The sequence below is a fragment of the Mus pahari genome, chromosome 5 (genome assembly GCF_900095145.1).
Source record: "Mus pahari chromosome 5, PAHARI_EIJ_v1.1, whole genome shotgun sequence".
Lineage (NCBI taxonomy): Eukaryota > Metazoa > Chordata > Mammalia > Rodentia > Muridae > Mus > Mus pahari.
The window spans coordinates 135,518,441-135,532,736 of NC_034594.1; the positions used below are offsets into that span (position 1 = coordinate 135,518,441).

General features: G+C 38.9%; 1 protein-coding gene across 6 annotated transcripts in view; it reads right to left on the reverse strand.

The window, feature by feature from the left end:
* Prrc2c (proline rich coiled-coil 2C) overlaps positions 1-14,296 on the reverse strand; it is a 66,356-nt gene that overhangs the window by 23,701 nt on the left and 28,359 nt on the right. For all 6 annotated transcript variants that reach the window (XM_029539237.1, XM_029539234.1, XM_029539236.1 and 3 more), the window contains exons 12-17: positions 11,174-11,732; positions 10,241-10,395; positions 9,579-9,840; positions 8,108-8,315; positions 4,678-6,921; positions 2,508-2,716 (exon numbers count right to left, since the gene is read on the reverse strand). In XM_029539237.1, coding sequence (XP_029395097.1) covers positions 2,508-2,716; positions 4,678-6,921; positions 8,108-8,315; positions 9,579-9,840; positions 10,241-10,395; positions 11,174-11,732 — 3,637 coding nt within the window. The remainder of the gene's footprint in view (positions 1-2,507; positions 2,717-4,677; positions 6,922-8,107; positions 8,316-9,578; positions 9,841-10,240; positions 10,396-11,173; positions 11,733-14,296) is intronic.

Consider the following 14,296-nt stretch of genomic DNA (forward strand, 5'->3'; position numbering starts at 1 on the left):
TATTTTCAAACCATGATAATTTTGCCTAAAGTTACTAAACTGTAGACAGAATAGCAAATCTAAACCTGTAAAATCATGCTTGAAAGTCAGAAGAGACGTGACTTTTGGCTACAGATAAAATACTAAAGGGATTTGCAGAGAACCTACAATTCTATTTTTTTTTAATTAAAAATTTACGTACAGACCAAGGAAAAATGTAAACTAAACACTAAAACTGGCTTTCGGGGATGTCATATTATTTCAGATTGATGAAGTGAACTTACCACAATTCTATCATTTATTGTTTTGAGATAAATTTTCATTTTGTAAGCCAGGCTGACATAGAACTTGCTATACAACCTGGAACTCTTGATTTTCATGTCTCCACCTTAAAGCTCTTAGCATTATAGGTATGTGCTACCACATATGACTAACATCATAATCCTAAATTCACTCTAACCTTTCACATAACAGGGCCTGAACCACTCCAGCTATGGGTCAAAAATATTAAGAAGAAACATGTAAAAATCTATACTGCTTAATTTTAAATTCCACAACATCAATCATCCAGTGAAAACATATGTCATCCTGCCTGAAGCATTTCTTTGTTCTGCTTACTGCTAACAGCTGCCCATGAACTACCTGGTAGCTGTTTACCAGATCAACTAGGGCTATCAATCACTACCAGTAACTCTTGTGTAGTAACTAACGTTGTGTCTCCATGGGAGCCCCAAGAGAACTCCAAGAACTGCTGGGCCCAATGCAAAGATACAAAGAGTCTCTTTATTAATACCAGTCAGACTTGGATTGTAAACCTTCCCACTGTGCGGGACAGGAGTGCGACCCTGAGCCTAGAATGCTTAGTGCTTATATACAGCATAGTCAGGGATTCTTTGGATTTTAGGGCAATGGGGGAGGCAACAAGTCATTTTTAAAACATGATGTGGTTTGTTCAGGCAGCAAGGTGTAATCTCTCAACTGGGAGGAGGGGAACTATGCTGACCTGGGGAGTAACTTTATGGTGCTATTAGGAACTAATAATGTGTTTTATGACTAGCCATAGTCATAACCCCTGATTATTTTCCTTTCATGATCTAAACGTGAGACCCTAATCTTCCCAAGGATGTTTGTTTTTTTTGTGGTTCTTTCCCAAGGAAAGGTGCCAGCTGTACCTGAGAAGAAGGGCTTAGCCATTTATCAGTGAGAGTGCCAGCCTCAGTGACTTGGAAGCTGTTTGTCTATTCTCAAGACAGTATCTGTGGCTCCTGGGGGTGGGGGTGGGGGTGGGGTCAGCAAGGTGTGCCTCTATGGAAATGGAATTGTGATACTCTGGTGTCAGACAGGGTCCTCTCTGAGAGTCCAGGAAGGAGCAGGGGGGGACAGAAACTTCTTCTAGAGCGCGCAGAAGCAGGCTGTCTGTCATTTCACTAGTAGCATACCCACCCACTTCATCACTCATCTATCTCATTATCAGCACAAAAGCGTAAAGAAAACACAAGGTATTCTGAGAAAAGAGGTAATATCCTTATAACTTCATACTATGGTCTGGCTGTTTTATACATAGAATTCTTAGTGGCATCCCTGTCCCTCTATTTTCCTAGATATAAGCAGTACTTCACTCCAGTTCTGACAACTGACTGTCAAATGTCTGAGTGGAAAATCACTTATATTTCTAAATAATCCAGCTAAAAATTCCTAAACATGCAATTAAGATCAGTTATTTATTTCTTTCTCATTTCCCCCATTTGAATTACAAAAGTTCTCAAAATCATATTCAATGTTCGGTAGATAAGAATTTTCGTTTCAATTTCCAACTGAGACAAATCGTCGAGAACCACACTTTTGAGAACCACTGGCCTAGAAATGTCAGATCTGAGTCCAAACAAATTAAGAGTTTAATAAAAACAAATACCAATAAAACCACACACAATTAGAAGCAAGGAAAAGACACCTACATCTCATACTGGGATTCCTCATTAAGAAATCTCAGTTTTATTCACTGTTAAGCTTTGATTTCATCTGAATGAATGACAAATATACTATTACAAGTAAAATCATCTAACTTGAGATAATTTGTACTAATTTCTTCACCCAATATTTCCTTATTGCTTATTATCCATGTTTGAGATGTCTTCATTTTTAACTTCCTTAATTTACCTATAATAGTCTCCCATTGTTATTTTCTGCTTGTATTGACTATTACTTTTTTCTCTTTAAAAAGAAATGTTCAGAATTGCTTTAGTTCTAACTTAAAGTCTTCACTTTATGTTTGTTTTTCTGTACTTTCTCAAGCATGTTTTACAATTTTACTGGTTTAATCAATTTCAAGCCCCTTCCAACGAGAACAGTGAAATCTTTCTGGAGTATCATTAACAAAAATTGTTCATAACATGCTAAAGGCTAGTGTTCTTTTAGTCTGAGTTATTTTGGTCTATGTCTAACATAAATGCACAACTTCTCCTTCCTTATGTTTTCACAGTATTTGCTTCAATTTACCAAGAAGTAAAACAAAAGAATCTGAAACATACTTGCGTAGTTGTTGAGGTCAAACTGTGACAGAGCATCTACTTTTTCTTTTGGCTTCTTAGGACCGGGTTTGGCATCCTCCCTCTTTTTTGCAGCAGCATCCTTGGAATTCTTCTGTCCTGCACCATTAGGCACACCTTCTTGGTGGTGTACAGAGTTACCACTGACAGAGTCAACAGCAGCTGTGCCTGAGGCCTGGTCATCAAATGGCCTAAAGAAAATTTTTGAGATGATTTTGACATACTCCAACAAAACAAAACTGTTTCCTGGCAGTTTGCAGTCATACCTAAGAAACAACAGCACTGAAAAAGACCCTGTCATTCTCAGCAGCTTCTGACCTTCATTAAAGCTCCAATACAGCAGGCCAGCTCTTTGACGTTCTCCCCAACAATTAAAGTCTAGATTTCTAATTATCCCCAGGAGGTAACTGGGTCTGTTTGTCATTTTATAAATGAGTTATAATATGGATGTATCAAAAAAAGCTTCTGTAACCAAGTCAGTGCTAGATCGGCTCCTAAAGTGGGCAGCATACAAAATAGGATTTAAAACAGCATTCTAAATGTTTACATTGTTTAGCATATATACACATTAAAGTTTTATCAGATTTATGTCCTGATAGAACCATATTAAAAACACCTTTAACATGAAAACTCACTTCAAAGGCAAATAAATATATCCTTAGTTGTTGTTTCTTAATATAACAGCAATTCCAGGTTTATCTTTTAAAAACTGCCAGATGAAGATATAACATTAAAATGGGCTTACTGCTTAATTTTCTTATCAGTCTATACAATTTCTCAAGATAAAGGATTACTGTGTGTCTGACATGACTCCCAACAGTCTGAAATGAATTCATTCCTTCTATATGGGCCCTTCCAAACTGGAGTTTCTACAAATTTATAGAGTTGTTGCTATCTACACAACACAAAAATCAAATCAAGATTTTTTTTTAGTAGTACTAGAAATTCTAATAATTTTGTCTAGCTAAATACTTATTGTGTTGCTTTTATTGCTACCCTGAACATTCAAAGTGAAATATATTGAGCACTTATTCAGAAAACAAATGGTCCATTATACTAGAATTTTTATTGAAAATACTAATTACATACAATTACCTGCAATATTGTGCTAATTCCGAAACAATGCTTTTTAAGATTTATTTTTTTGTATACAGGTGTTTTGCCTGCATTTATATCTGTACTCATGTGTACATTGCCCAGAGAAGCAAGAGGAGGGAAGTGGATCCCAAGAACTGGAGTTAGCTTCCATATGGGTACTGGGGATCAAACCCAGATGCTTGGAAGAGCTATCTGTGCTCTTAGCCTGATAAGCCATCAATTCATGAATGCTTATGGTATACTATGTGCTACAATATCCCATACTCTCGTTTCTCTTCTAGTTCTTCAAAGCTTCCGTCTTCTACAATAAACATGTCAAAAATCTGAATGGAGCCAATCTTAATACTGAAAACAATATTAACATTATAATCAACATCTTAGTATTAAAAAAGCAACCTTAGCACACACTTTATTCTTCTTTTGTCTTTGGGAAGTAGAATCTCTCACCTCCCAGGTTGTCCTTGAACCATCTAGTCAAGGATAACCTGTAACTTCTGATCGCCTTGCCCATTATCTCCCCACATGCTGAGATGACATGTAAGCACCGTGCCTAGTTTTACGCAGTGCCACGTAAACACTTCTACCAACTAAGAAGCTACTACACCCTCAGACATGAAGTTTTAAAAATTAATTAATACCCATTGCCAGAGGACTCATGTTGGTCACTAGAGCATAGTAAATACATAGGAATTGGCTTCCTGGGACTATTATAACTCCAGAAGGGAATATAATTTATGACAATTCACCAAGGATTTCTGAGATTAACAGCACAGAGTGCCAAAGTAATGTGGCTTTAAGATATTCAAGTCTAAAACACACCTGGAGAAACTAAGGACAGAGCTACTCATTAGCACAAACCAAATACTGAAACTGTACGTTCATTTCTGGATGTACAAGTACTTCTAAAGCTCTATACATTATTTCCAGGAAAACCCTTTTAGAAGAAGTGTGAGCATATAGATAACAGCAGTCAGGAATACATGGTCTTTTTATCTAGCCTGGCACCTTGTGCACCTACTTTCTTTCAAGGTATGTTCTCAATTACAGTACTCACCCTCTCTTCCCACCTTTTGATGGTGGGCCATTTCTTCTTTCATTCCTAGGACCTGAAAAATTCCTTCCTGATTTGGGTGGGCCATTGTTGCCACGACGATTCTGGCGATCAACTCCAGGTCTCTGACTAGAAAAACTTCTCTTTGCTATTTCTCTTTTTGGAGGCAAAACACTTTCTCCAGCCTTTACAACTGCTTGTGAACTCATATCAGCATTTTTCTTCTCGTCCCTCTCTCGCCTCTCATTAAAATCACTGCTTTCAGAGGCTGTTTCCCACTCTTCATTTGCCTGATCTGAAGAGTTCTGATTAGACAAATCTGGTGTCTTATTTCCAGAAATGTCCACGGGTGGATTAACTGGTTCTTGAACAACATTATTAGCTGTGCCATTGGAGGGTACCAACACCTCACTTGTCTTGGAAGCGGCCTCTCTCTCTCTCAGTCGTCTAAAGCGAGGTGGCTTATCTTGCCTTGGTGGTCGGGTAGGACGCTGCCTTCGGGGCCTCTCTCTAGCTGGGTCAAATTTTCGCTCAAATTTTGGAGGTCGTTTATCTGCAGGTATAGGCATAAACTGCTCATGTCTTCTTGGTGGCTCTCCATCTTCAGGTTTAGGAGGTTCTGCCTGCCTTGTGTTCCACTGATTGTCTCGATAAGCAGGTCTTCTTAAGGTGGCAGGACGTGATGGTCGGCCTCCAGGATCCCTTCCACCTCGTCTGAATGTTCCCCCTCTGCCACGCCTTGTAGGCTCCCCTTTGGGAAGGAAACCTGGTTTAGATTTATCCTCATCTCTTATGTAAGGTTTCTCTAACGGCCGATTATCTATTCGGACGTGGTTTTCAGGTTTAAAAGAAGACTGAGGCTTGACAGGTTTTTTGTTTTCAGACCGTTCCTCTCTTTTGGGAAGTTTCCCTTTGCTTAAACTGTCCTTGTCACTTGCACTTTCATGAACTTCACTGTCCGTGTCAGTCTCAGAACCCCTCTGTCGCCTTCTTTTGGGAACAACCTCAAAATCAGAACTCTCACTTCGCGTCTCGCTTTCTTCTCGTCGTCTGAGAGGTCCTGAAGGCACTTGTTCTGCCCTTGGCTTATTGTCTCTATACTGAGGGTAATCACGAGTGTGCCCTCTACCACCTCTGCCACGACCCCCATAAGAGCCTCTATAGCTTCGACCTCTGGAGTAATACTCGCCTCTGCCTCGGCCTCTGTATCCTTGGTCTGGAAACCAATCCCTATCTCTAGCTTCTTTCCAATAGGTCCTAGTGGGTAAAGGTGATTCTTTTTTAACTGCTGGTCTAGAATCTGGGCGAGGTCTTTCTATTCCAACATCTTTGTTGATAACTTTCTCAGGTGGCTTTTCTTCTTTGACTATCGGTGCTGCAACACTTTGTTGGTTTACAGTTTTAACTACAGGTTCTGCCTGGACACTACCAACAGGTTCCAAAGGTTTCTCATCTTGAGATGGCTTCTGAGTCAAAGTTGATGTTTCTGTTGATGGTGGTTTCTCTTCTGGCTGTACTGGTGGTGAAACCAATGGCTGTGGCTGAGCTGGCGCTGGAGGTGGTAGAGGAAGAGGCAGATCTTTCTTTTCTGGCTTTTCTGCTTTAACAACTTTTTCAGTGACCTTCTCAACCTTCTCACCTTCTTTCTCCTTCCTCTGTTCCCGCTCCTCCTTCATATCTCTAAGTACAGGCTTTTTAATGGGACCGGACCTTCTCACAGGCCTATCATTACCTTCTTCTCTTCTGTTGGAGCTTGGTCTTGGACCCCACCGAGTTTCTGATTTAGATTTATAGACTTTCTCTGGTTTAGGCCCTTCAGAAGATCGCAGAAAGCCATCTTTTCTTGGCTTCTCCTCTGGCTTTTCTACAGTTTCTTTGGAATCCATACATCTGTTTGTAACCTTAGGTATGCTAACAGGTGGCTCATTTCTTTGTTCCTCTGCATTCTGAGCATGGTTAGATCCATGAGAAACACTTCTTTTTCGGGCAGGTTGACTTTCTAGCGCCGAGATCCGCTCTTCTGTAGGAGTAGGTAAGCTCTTTTGATCAATTACATCAAAACAAGCAGACTGATTATTTGTATCAACATGGTGAGGTTTTACATCTTCCAGTGATCTGCTTAAAAACTTTTGTCCTTCGGTTTCAGTTGAGTCTCTAGCAACGTCTGTTTTTGAATGAGTTTCCAACTGACTATGTTCTACAGGATAAGCAGCAGTCATATGCTCATGGTCCATTGCAGTTTCAGGCCTGTGATGATGAGAATTCAAAGGTATTACCAACAAAACAACCTTACTCATGTATACGTATACCCCTCCACTGCAGCATTACCCCTACCACATAACCCCACCCACCCCAAATATAAAATAATGAATCCTACATATAAAGAGCACTATTATTCCCCAATTAAAAACAATCTTAACAAAGAGAAGAACACAAGAGTGTCTATATCATTGAGTGAATGAAGAAAATGTGATGATGTTACTCAGGGAAAATAAGAAAAGATAACTGTGAAACACTAACGCAGATAAGAGTTTTGCTGGTAGCAAAGGCACAAATTGTATCAAGGGTGCAAATATAATAACCAACCTCATTCAAGCGGAATATAGAATGAAGATTACAAGAGGCTTAGGGCAGTCAGAAACGTGGAGATGCTGTTCTAAATGATGGGGTAAACTTTCAGTCACACAATATGAAGCCCCGTATCTGTAACTGCAGACAGTAATACGGACTTGTATACTTAGTTAATGGGTGCTAAAACCACAATTAAAAAAATGTTTATGTAAGAAGTTCTAATGCACCAATTAGTATAACTAATATATTAGAGCAAGTCTATCAATTTGCCAATTACAAATAACTATACAACATAATCATTAAAATACATCCCATAAAAGAAACTCTAGCCATCTGGCTATAGATGAGAGTTTACTCCACTGCCCATTATAAACTATCACTTTGCTTTAAGTGTGGTTTACATAATTTCTCTAAGGACTGAAAGTATTTCTCACCACTATAAGAATCTTATCAGCCCACTGGCTAGACTATAAAAAAGGGCAAATTCCTGTTTTTACTAATTTGCCCTCGTTGATTTAAAATTTAATACAAGAAAAAAGAGAAAATATGCACAAAGATAAAATGAAGCACATTTATGGCTTGGTATTAAATCAGAATCTAATCCTTTAAAAAATGTTAATGTGTGTGTGTGTGTGTTGATAAAGAGTGGGAAGAGATTTTGTCATCATACATATGTGGAGATCAGAGGACAACTTTTGGGAGTTAGTCCTCTCCTTCTACCATATGGGTTCCAAACATCAAATTCTGGCCATCTTGCATAATGGCAAACAACTCTGTCCATGAGTGATACTGTTGGCACCCAGAATGATCTTTAGGGATGCAATATTCTACTTATCTTTTAATGATGTAAGTAATTTATTACCTTGCATCCCCAGTTTCTTCAGCAGACTTGGGAGCAGCTGCCTGCTGAGGCTCAGCATGATAGGGATCTGACCCCCACATCATTCGAGGTTCAGAAAGTGAAATTCCATGATCTCTTGCAGATCTAGCTATATGCTCAAATGACTCAGAGCTATTAGGTGACCCTTCCATTTGGTCTCTTCTGATTAATGGCTTAGGAGGAATCATTCCTGTGAGAAAAGTTCATACACCCAAGAAAATTAGGTAAAGTGAAAGAAACAAAACCATGATAAACATATACAAAATGAGTGCTAAAAACATAAGAGGGAGAAAATACAATAGGAGTTCCCTTTATTTTAAAAGAAAAAAATGTGCATAGAAAAAAACAGCTAGGGCCGGTGGCGCGCGCCTTTAATCCCAGCATTCGGGAGGCAGAGGCAGGCAAATTTCTGAGTTTGAGGCCAGCCTGGTCTACAGAGTTCCAGGACAGCCAGGGCTACACAGAGAACCCCTGTCTCGAAAAACCAAAAGAAAAAAGAAAAAAAAAAAAAAACAAAACAAAACAAAAAAAAACAGCTAACAGAAAAATAGAGATTAGAATCATACCAACAAGGCTCAGTTTTGGGAAAAATTATTTCTTACAGCAAATTTTATTCATCTTTGCTGTTAAAATAGGTAACTCTGCATTCAAATAGTGAGATTTATAAACCAACCAACCAACCAACCAACCAACCCTTCAAGGTGGCCCTAAAATTCTGAGCCTCCTGGGTCCTGGGATTATGGGCACATGCCACTATGCTTTGAATGAGCTATAATTTGTCAATAGCTTTTTAATCATTCCTAAATCTTCCATAGTATCATTCTGATGATAGATTACCTGGCTTAACTATAAATGGATTCCCAAAAGGACTGGTTTATTTACTTTTTGGCTAACTTATGAATAATCAAGTTATTACAATAATAATAATAATAGGAAAACTATATAAAAGAATAAATATGTGAAGATAAAATTTAAACGTTGAAATATTTGGCAGAGTGAGAATACTAGTAACAGATTTTAACAAGAATTGCTATCTCAAAAATTTAAATTTCTGGGCTGGTGAGATGACTCAGCGTGTAAGAGCACTCGAATGCCATTCCAAAGGTCCTGAGTTCAAATCCCAGAAACCACATGGTGGCTCACACCCATCCGTAACGAGATCTGACTCCCTATTCTGGAGAGTCTGAAGACAGCTACAGTGTACTTATATATACAATAAATAAATAAATATTTTTTAAAAAATTTAAATTTCTAAAACAAAAAAGAGCTAGTACTTTGGTCTGGTTAAACAGCTGCCACAAATGTCTACACTAAAAGCTCTAACTTCCTGATAAAGACCTAGGGGTCGTAGTTCTTACTAGATTTCTGCTTCTGAGGGAATTATGACAAAAAGGAGGGGACAGGACAAGGCAACATTAAAAACTGCGAGTAGTAACAGTCACTCCCAACCCACCAGGATGAATGGGTGGAATGTCCATAGCAGGCCTTCCTGATATCATTCGAGGATCCATATAGGACTGCATCATGAGCCACCTTGGGTCAAAACCCATAGAAGCCAGATGCTGAGGGTGGGGTTGCATTGGCTGGTAAAGGGGTCTGTGTGGTGGTGGAGGGACTGAACCATTAGACGGCTGTGAAGGCACAGTCTGTGGAAGTACGCCTTGCTGCTGCTGCTGTTGCTGCTGCTGCTGCCACTGTTGCTGTTTCATCTGCTCCTGGAAAACCAAAATCACACTTACTGACCTTTCTATTCTATAATTAATTAGTGTAATCGTATTTGAAAACAATGGTGTTTGGGATATTTAAAGGTAAAAACAATTAGCACAGAGTTGGCAAAAGACCAAATAAGTTACAGTAATTTCTTATAATTCACATAAGCATCTCATCATTTCCTAGAAGTATCTGTGTCTATGAGTAAAGCTTAAGATAAAAAAAGACATGATAGAGAAAGTCAACTTCTTAACCAATTCTCAACAAGCGTACTGCAAAGAAAAAAGAAATTAAAGTAAGTTCCTATGCTTTATGTATTTTGTTTTATATTATCAGATACTGGACGATAAGATATGTATTTCCGATCCTGTATACGAGGTAAAGTATTTTTGGTTTTAGTATTACCTGCTGCCGCTGAAACCGTGGTGGCAATGATTTCTGAAACTGTTTGAAATAGCCAGGTCGAGGTTGAGACCCTGATTCAGGTTCTGCTTCTTGTACCACCTGTGTGGTCTCCTTTTCACTGCGATTGCTGTCCTGCCTAGTGAAAACTGGTTCTTCTGTTTAGAGAAACAGTAAAAAAAAAAACAAAAAAAAAACTTATCAAACATGTTGTTAAAGAGGAAGAAGGATCTCCATAATACTCTAAATCATCATTTTGTAACACAGTATGAAAACCATCAATAACATATCACTAGACTACCAACAGATTCTTATAAAGCTGAACTCTAAGGAGATCACAGATCCAAATCCTTCATTTACATACACGTGTATTTACTTGACAAAAACCCAAGGTTCTAATACTTTCCATTTATTTCAATAAATATTCATGTTAACACTCAGTATTTACATATGATCTATACCTAGGGGGAGGGGCAGAGGACACACAAGTGATGTATGTATATTTTAACAAAGCAGGTAACTCAAGTGTAGTCGCACATGCCTTTAACCCCAGCACCTCAGGAGAAAGAGGCAGGCAGATTTCTGAGTTTGAGGCCTGTCTGTTCTACAGTGCAATTTCAGGTCAGCCAGGGCTACATGACAAGGACCTATTAAAAACCAATGCATCTTTAAAAAAAAAAAAAAAAAAAAAGGCAGAAAAAGAAAAAAACCTCAGAGTAATCACGAGTTATGCTGAAACAAATTTATTCGTAATGGGGACAAGTATTCCCACTAAACCTCAGATGTAACTGTTTTTATCCTGAGGAAAACTTGTTCCATCTGTTATAGAGTATGACGCATCACAAATACATTGCAAGGCCCTGCCTTCACTTCACCACCACTAACAAACCAAGGAGAGTGCATAACTAACTATGAAATGTGGGCGGGGTGCTATACCTTTCTTGCAGTTGTTTTCACTTTCTTGGTTTTCTGTCGCAGGCTCTACAACAGGCTCTTGGGGTTCAAGTTTTTCCTCTTTTTCCTGTTCCTTCAGCTCACCTTCCTTTTCCTGTTCTCTTAGCCTTTGTAGTTCCTGCTCCTTTTCTCTCTGTAGTTCTAACTCTTTCTCTTGCTGTCTTGCCCTCTCCATTTCCCTCTGTTTTTCCTGCTCTTTCTCAAGCTCCCGCTCCCGCTCTTTTTCTTTTTCAAGTTCTCTCTCCCGCTCCCGCTCCTTCTCTCTCTCCCTTTCTCTGAGTTCCTCTGGAGATGGTTGCTTTTCTATGATCCCAAGCTTCTCATCCAGCTGTTTCAACTTCTCTGCGCACGCTGCCTTCCTCTGTTCCTCCATCCTTCGCTCTTCCTCCTCGCGGCGTTTACGAGCACGCTCTACTGCAGCAGATATCTCAGACTGTTGTTTTCGTCTTTGCTTCCATATTTCATCGTTATCAGGTACTGGAGGCTTAGAGGGAAAGGGGCCTTGTCTTCCAGGTATTTGTCGATCTGGAGGTGGGGGATGCTGAAGGGGTAAGAGACCAGATGAAGACAAGAACTTGGTATCTGAAATAATTTGTTTTTACGTCTATGTGTGTGTGCATGTGTGCACACGTGAAGGTCAAAGAACAGCTTGTAGGAGTCGGCTCTCTCATTATTCCATTATATGCAATCTCCAGAGTGAACTCAGGTTGTCAAGCTTGGCAGCAAGCCCCCCAATACCTGAGCCATCATCACCCTGATCACTTTCTGGAACTGATACTGTGTGCCATAAATATGGAGAGATGGGAAGAAGGGTCAAAAAGAAAGAAAGAGAAAGAAGGAAGAGATTCTGTTAAAGCACAAACAAAACAATGAAAAGAGAAAGGGCCAGCAAGACGGTGATGGAGGGTAGAAGGAATCTGCTGCCAATTTGGACAGCCTGAGTTTAATCCCAGGTCCCACACTTTTAGTAGAGAACTGACTTCCCAAACTTGAACTTTGACCTCTGGTATATGCATAAGACTCTTAAATATTAAGTCTAGACAATCTACTAAATTAGGAAGGGAAAAATTAATTGGAGCGTCAAACACCGAGTGAAGAAATACCCATTCACTATGTTAGGCATTACTGCTCACTCAGTTATACTAAGATAAAAGATCAATTTAGAGATAACAGAAATTTAAGTGCATGCTTTAGTAGTAGCTTACAGACAGAATGCCTTAGAAGGGGAATTCCTCAGGGAGAAAAATCAAGGCCCAAATATGTCAAATGACAGCCCATGGGTACCAAGGAGACAAACAAGGAAGCAGCAGAGTAGAAGCAAGGGACAAGATGGCTGCTAGAGAAACTGCCTTGTAGGAAATTTCAAAACTACGTCTGGAAAGAGAGAGATTTACGCTGTATCCAGAACACAATGAAGATTTCAGTTCGTGTAACTGATATTATTTTCATTAACATTTTCAAATGATGACAGAGTTTAACAACACTGCTAGAAGTGGCAAAAATAAGAGAAAAAGCACATAAAGTGCTAAATCATAAAGAAACAAAAAAAACCACAAGATTTTCAACTTAGAGAAGTGAAAAGTCACCAGGATAAAGAAAGATTGAGATTCATATATTGCCCAGTTAGAATTCCAAAACAGAAAAATAGCAGCATAGTGAAATCAAATACCAGTGAAAAAGTAAATGTATACTATGGCTTAGAAATCATACATCTCTTTTCATGGCTTCATGAGGATGGTATACACACGAAGCTCATCGGCATCACATCACTCCTGCTCTTCTCACCCATGACCTTCACATATCTTAACCCTAACACTGTTTTTCCTGCGCTAGAATTTTGCTGATGCAGACGAGTCTCTTGTGCTATTCTCTCTGGCTCACTCCAATAATGTGGAGGCTATTTTCTGGTGGCTTACACCATTTCACTGCCGTTTAGTAGTCCAAGGTCCAAGGAACAATGACAGATGTGTATCCTGGGGTATAAAGGCACACATCTGCATATTTTCATTCCTCTTGAATAAACAGGTGGCAGTGACCCTCTCAATTATGTTTCCTTAACAGGAAACTGCCAAGCTGCCTTCCTATACTGTTCAAGTATGCATGCTAGCGTATATGTTATTATTATAGGGCAATGATGGATGCAAAGAAAAAGTATTACCATGACTTAAACTTGCATTACCACGGTTATCAGACAGCACAGTTATTAAACATACTGAATACCTTTCCATGTGCTTACTGACCACTCATACTTTTTCTTTGTGAATGTGTGTATATGATATGTTGTTCATTATTGTGCACACCATAAACATGTATGATTCTCCTCTATGTGGGTATTTTTATCCTCATGTTTGTATAGCAGGTACTTACTGGGCTATCTCCCTAGACCACATTCACAGATTTTTTTTTTTTTGTGTGAAGCTAAAAATCCTTTTTACTGAGCTATGTGCCATTATTATTATTATTATTATTATTATTATTATTATTATTATTATAGTGTTTTTTCTTGGCATAATCTAGTACAAGTTCTCTGTTAGATTAATATTTGGAAATCTAATTTATTAGAAGAGTCAATGGATGTGTACGTGTGTTCATACAGCACTCCTGGGAGTGATGGTAAATTTATGACTCATTTTGTTATAAAATTGCATTTTATATGATTCCTGCCATTTGCTGCTAAACTTGGGCTGGTCAGAACGCTGCAGCGATACTTGATCTAAATAAAAACCTGACAGTTAAAATGTAGAGTGCAAGTTAAATCCTCTTGCTGTTTAAGATGACACAGGCAAGCTGTGAAGCTTTACATTTTAACCAGGGGACTCTGTGGCATTTAAAACCATCTAGAAATGGTCGTACTTTTAATGCCAGTAATGAACTGCTTCCTCTATTGTCTTTAAAATATCCTACACCTAGTGTATAACAGACGGTTCTCACGAGTATGTAAAAACCCAGCAGTTGTATATGTTGTATTTTTAAAAATCATGGCATGTATTTTTGGGTGGAAATCATTAGAGTGAGAGCTGTCTAAAGGTTTTCTGTGTTCATACATGGTATACAGAGAGCTCATGAAGTCCAGAACCTTCCCTTAAGTGAAGGCATTGTGAATTC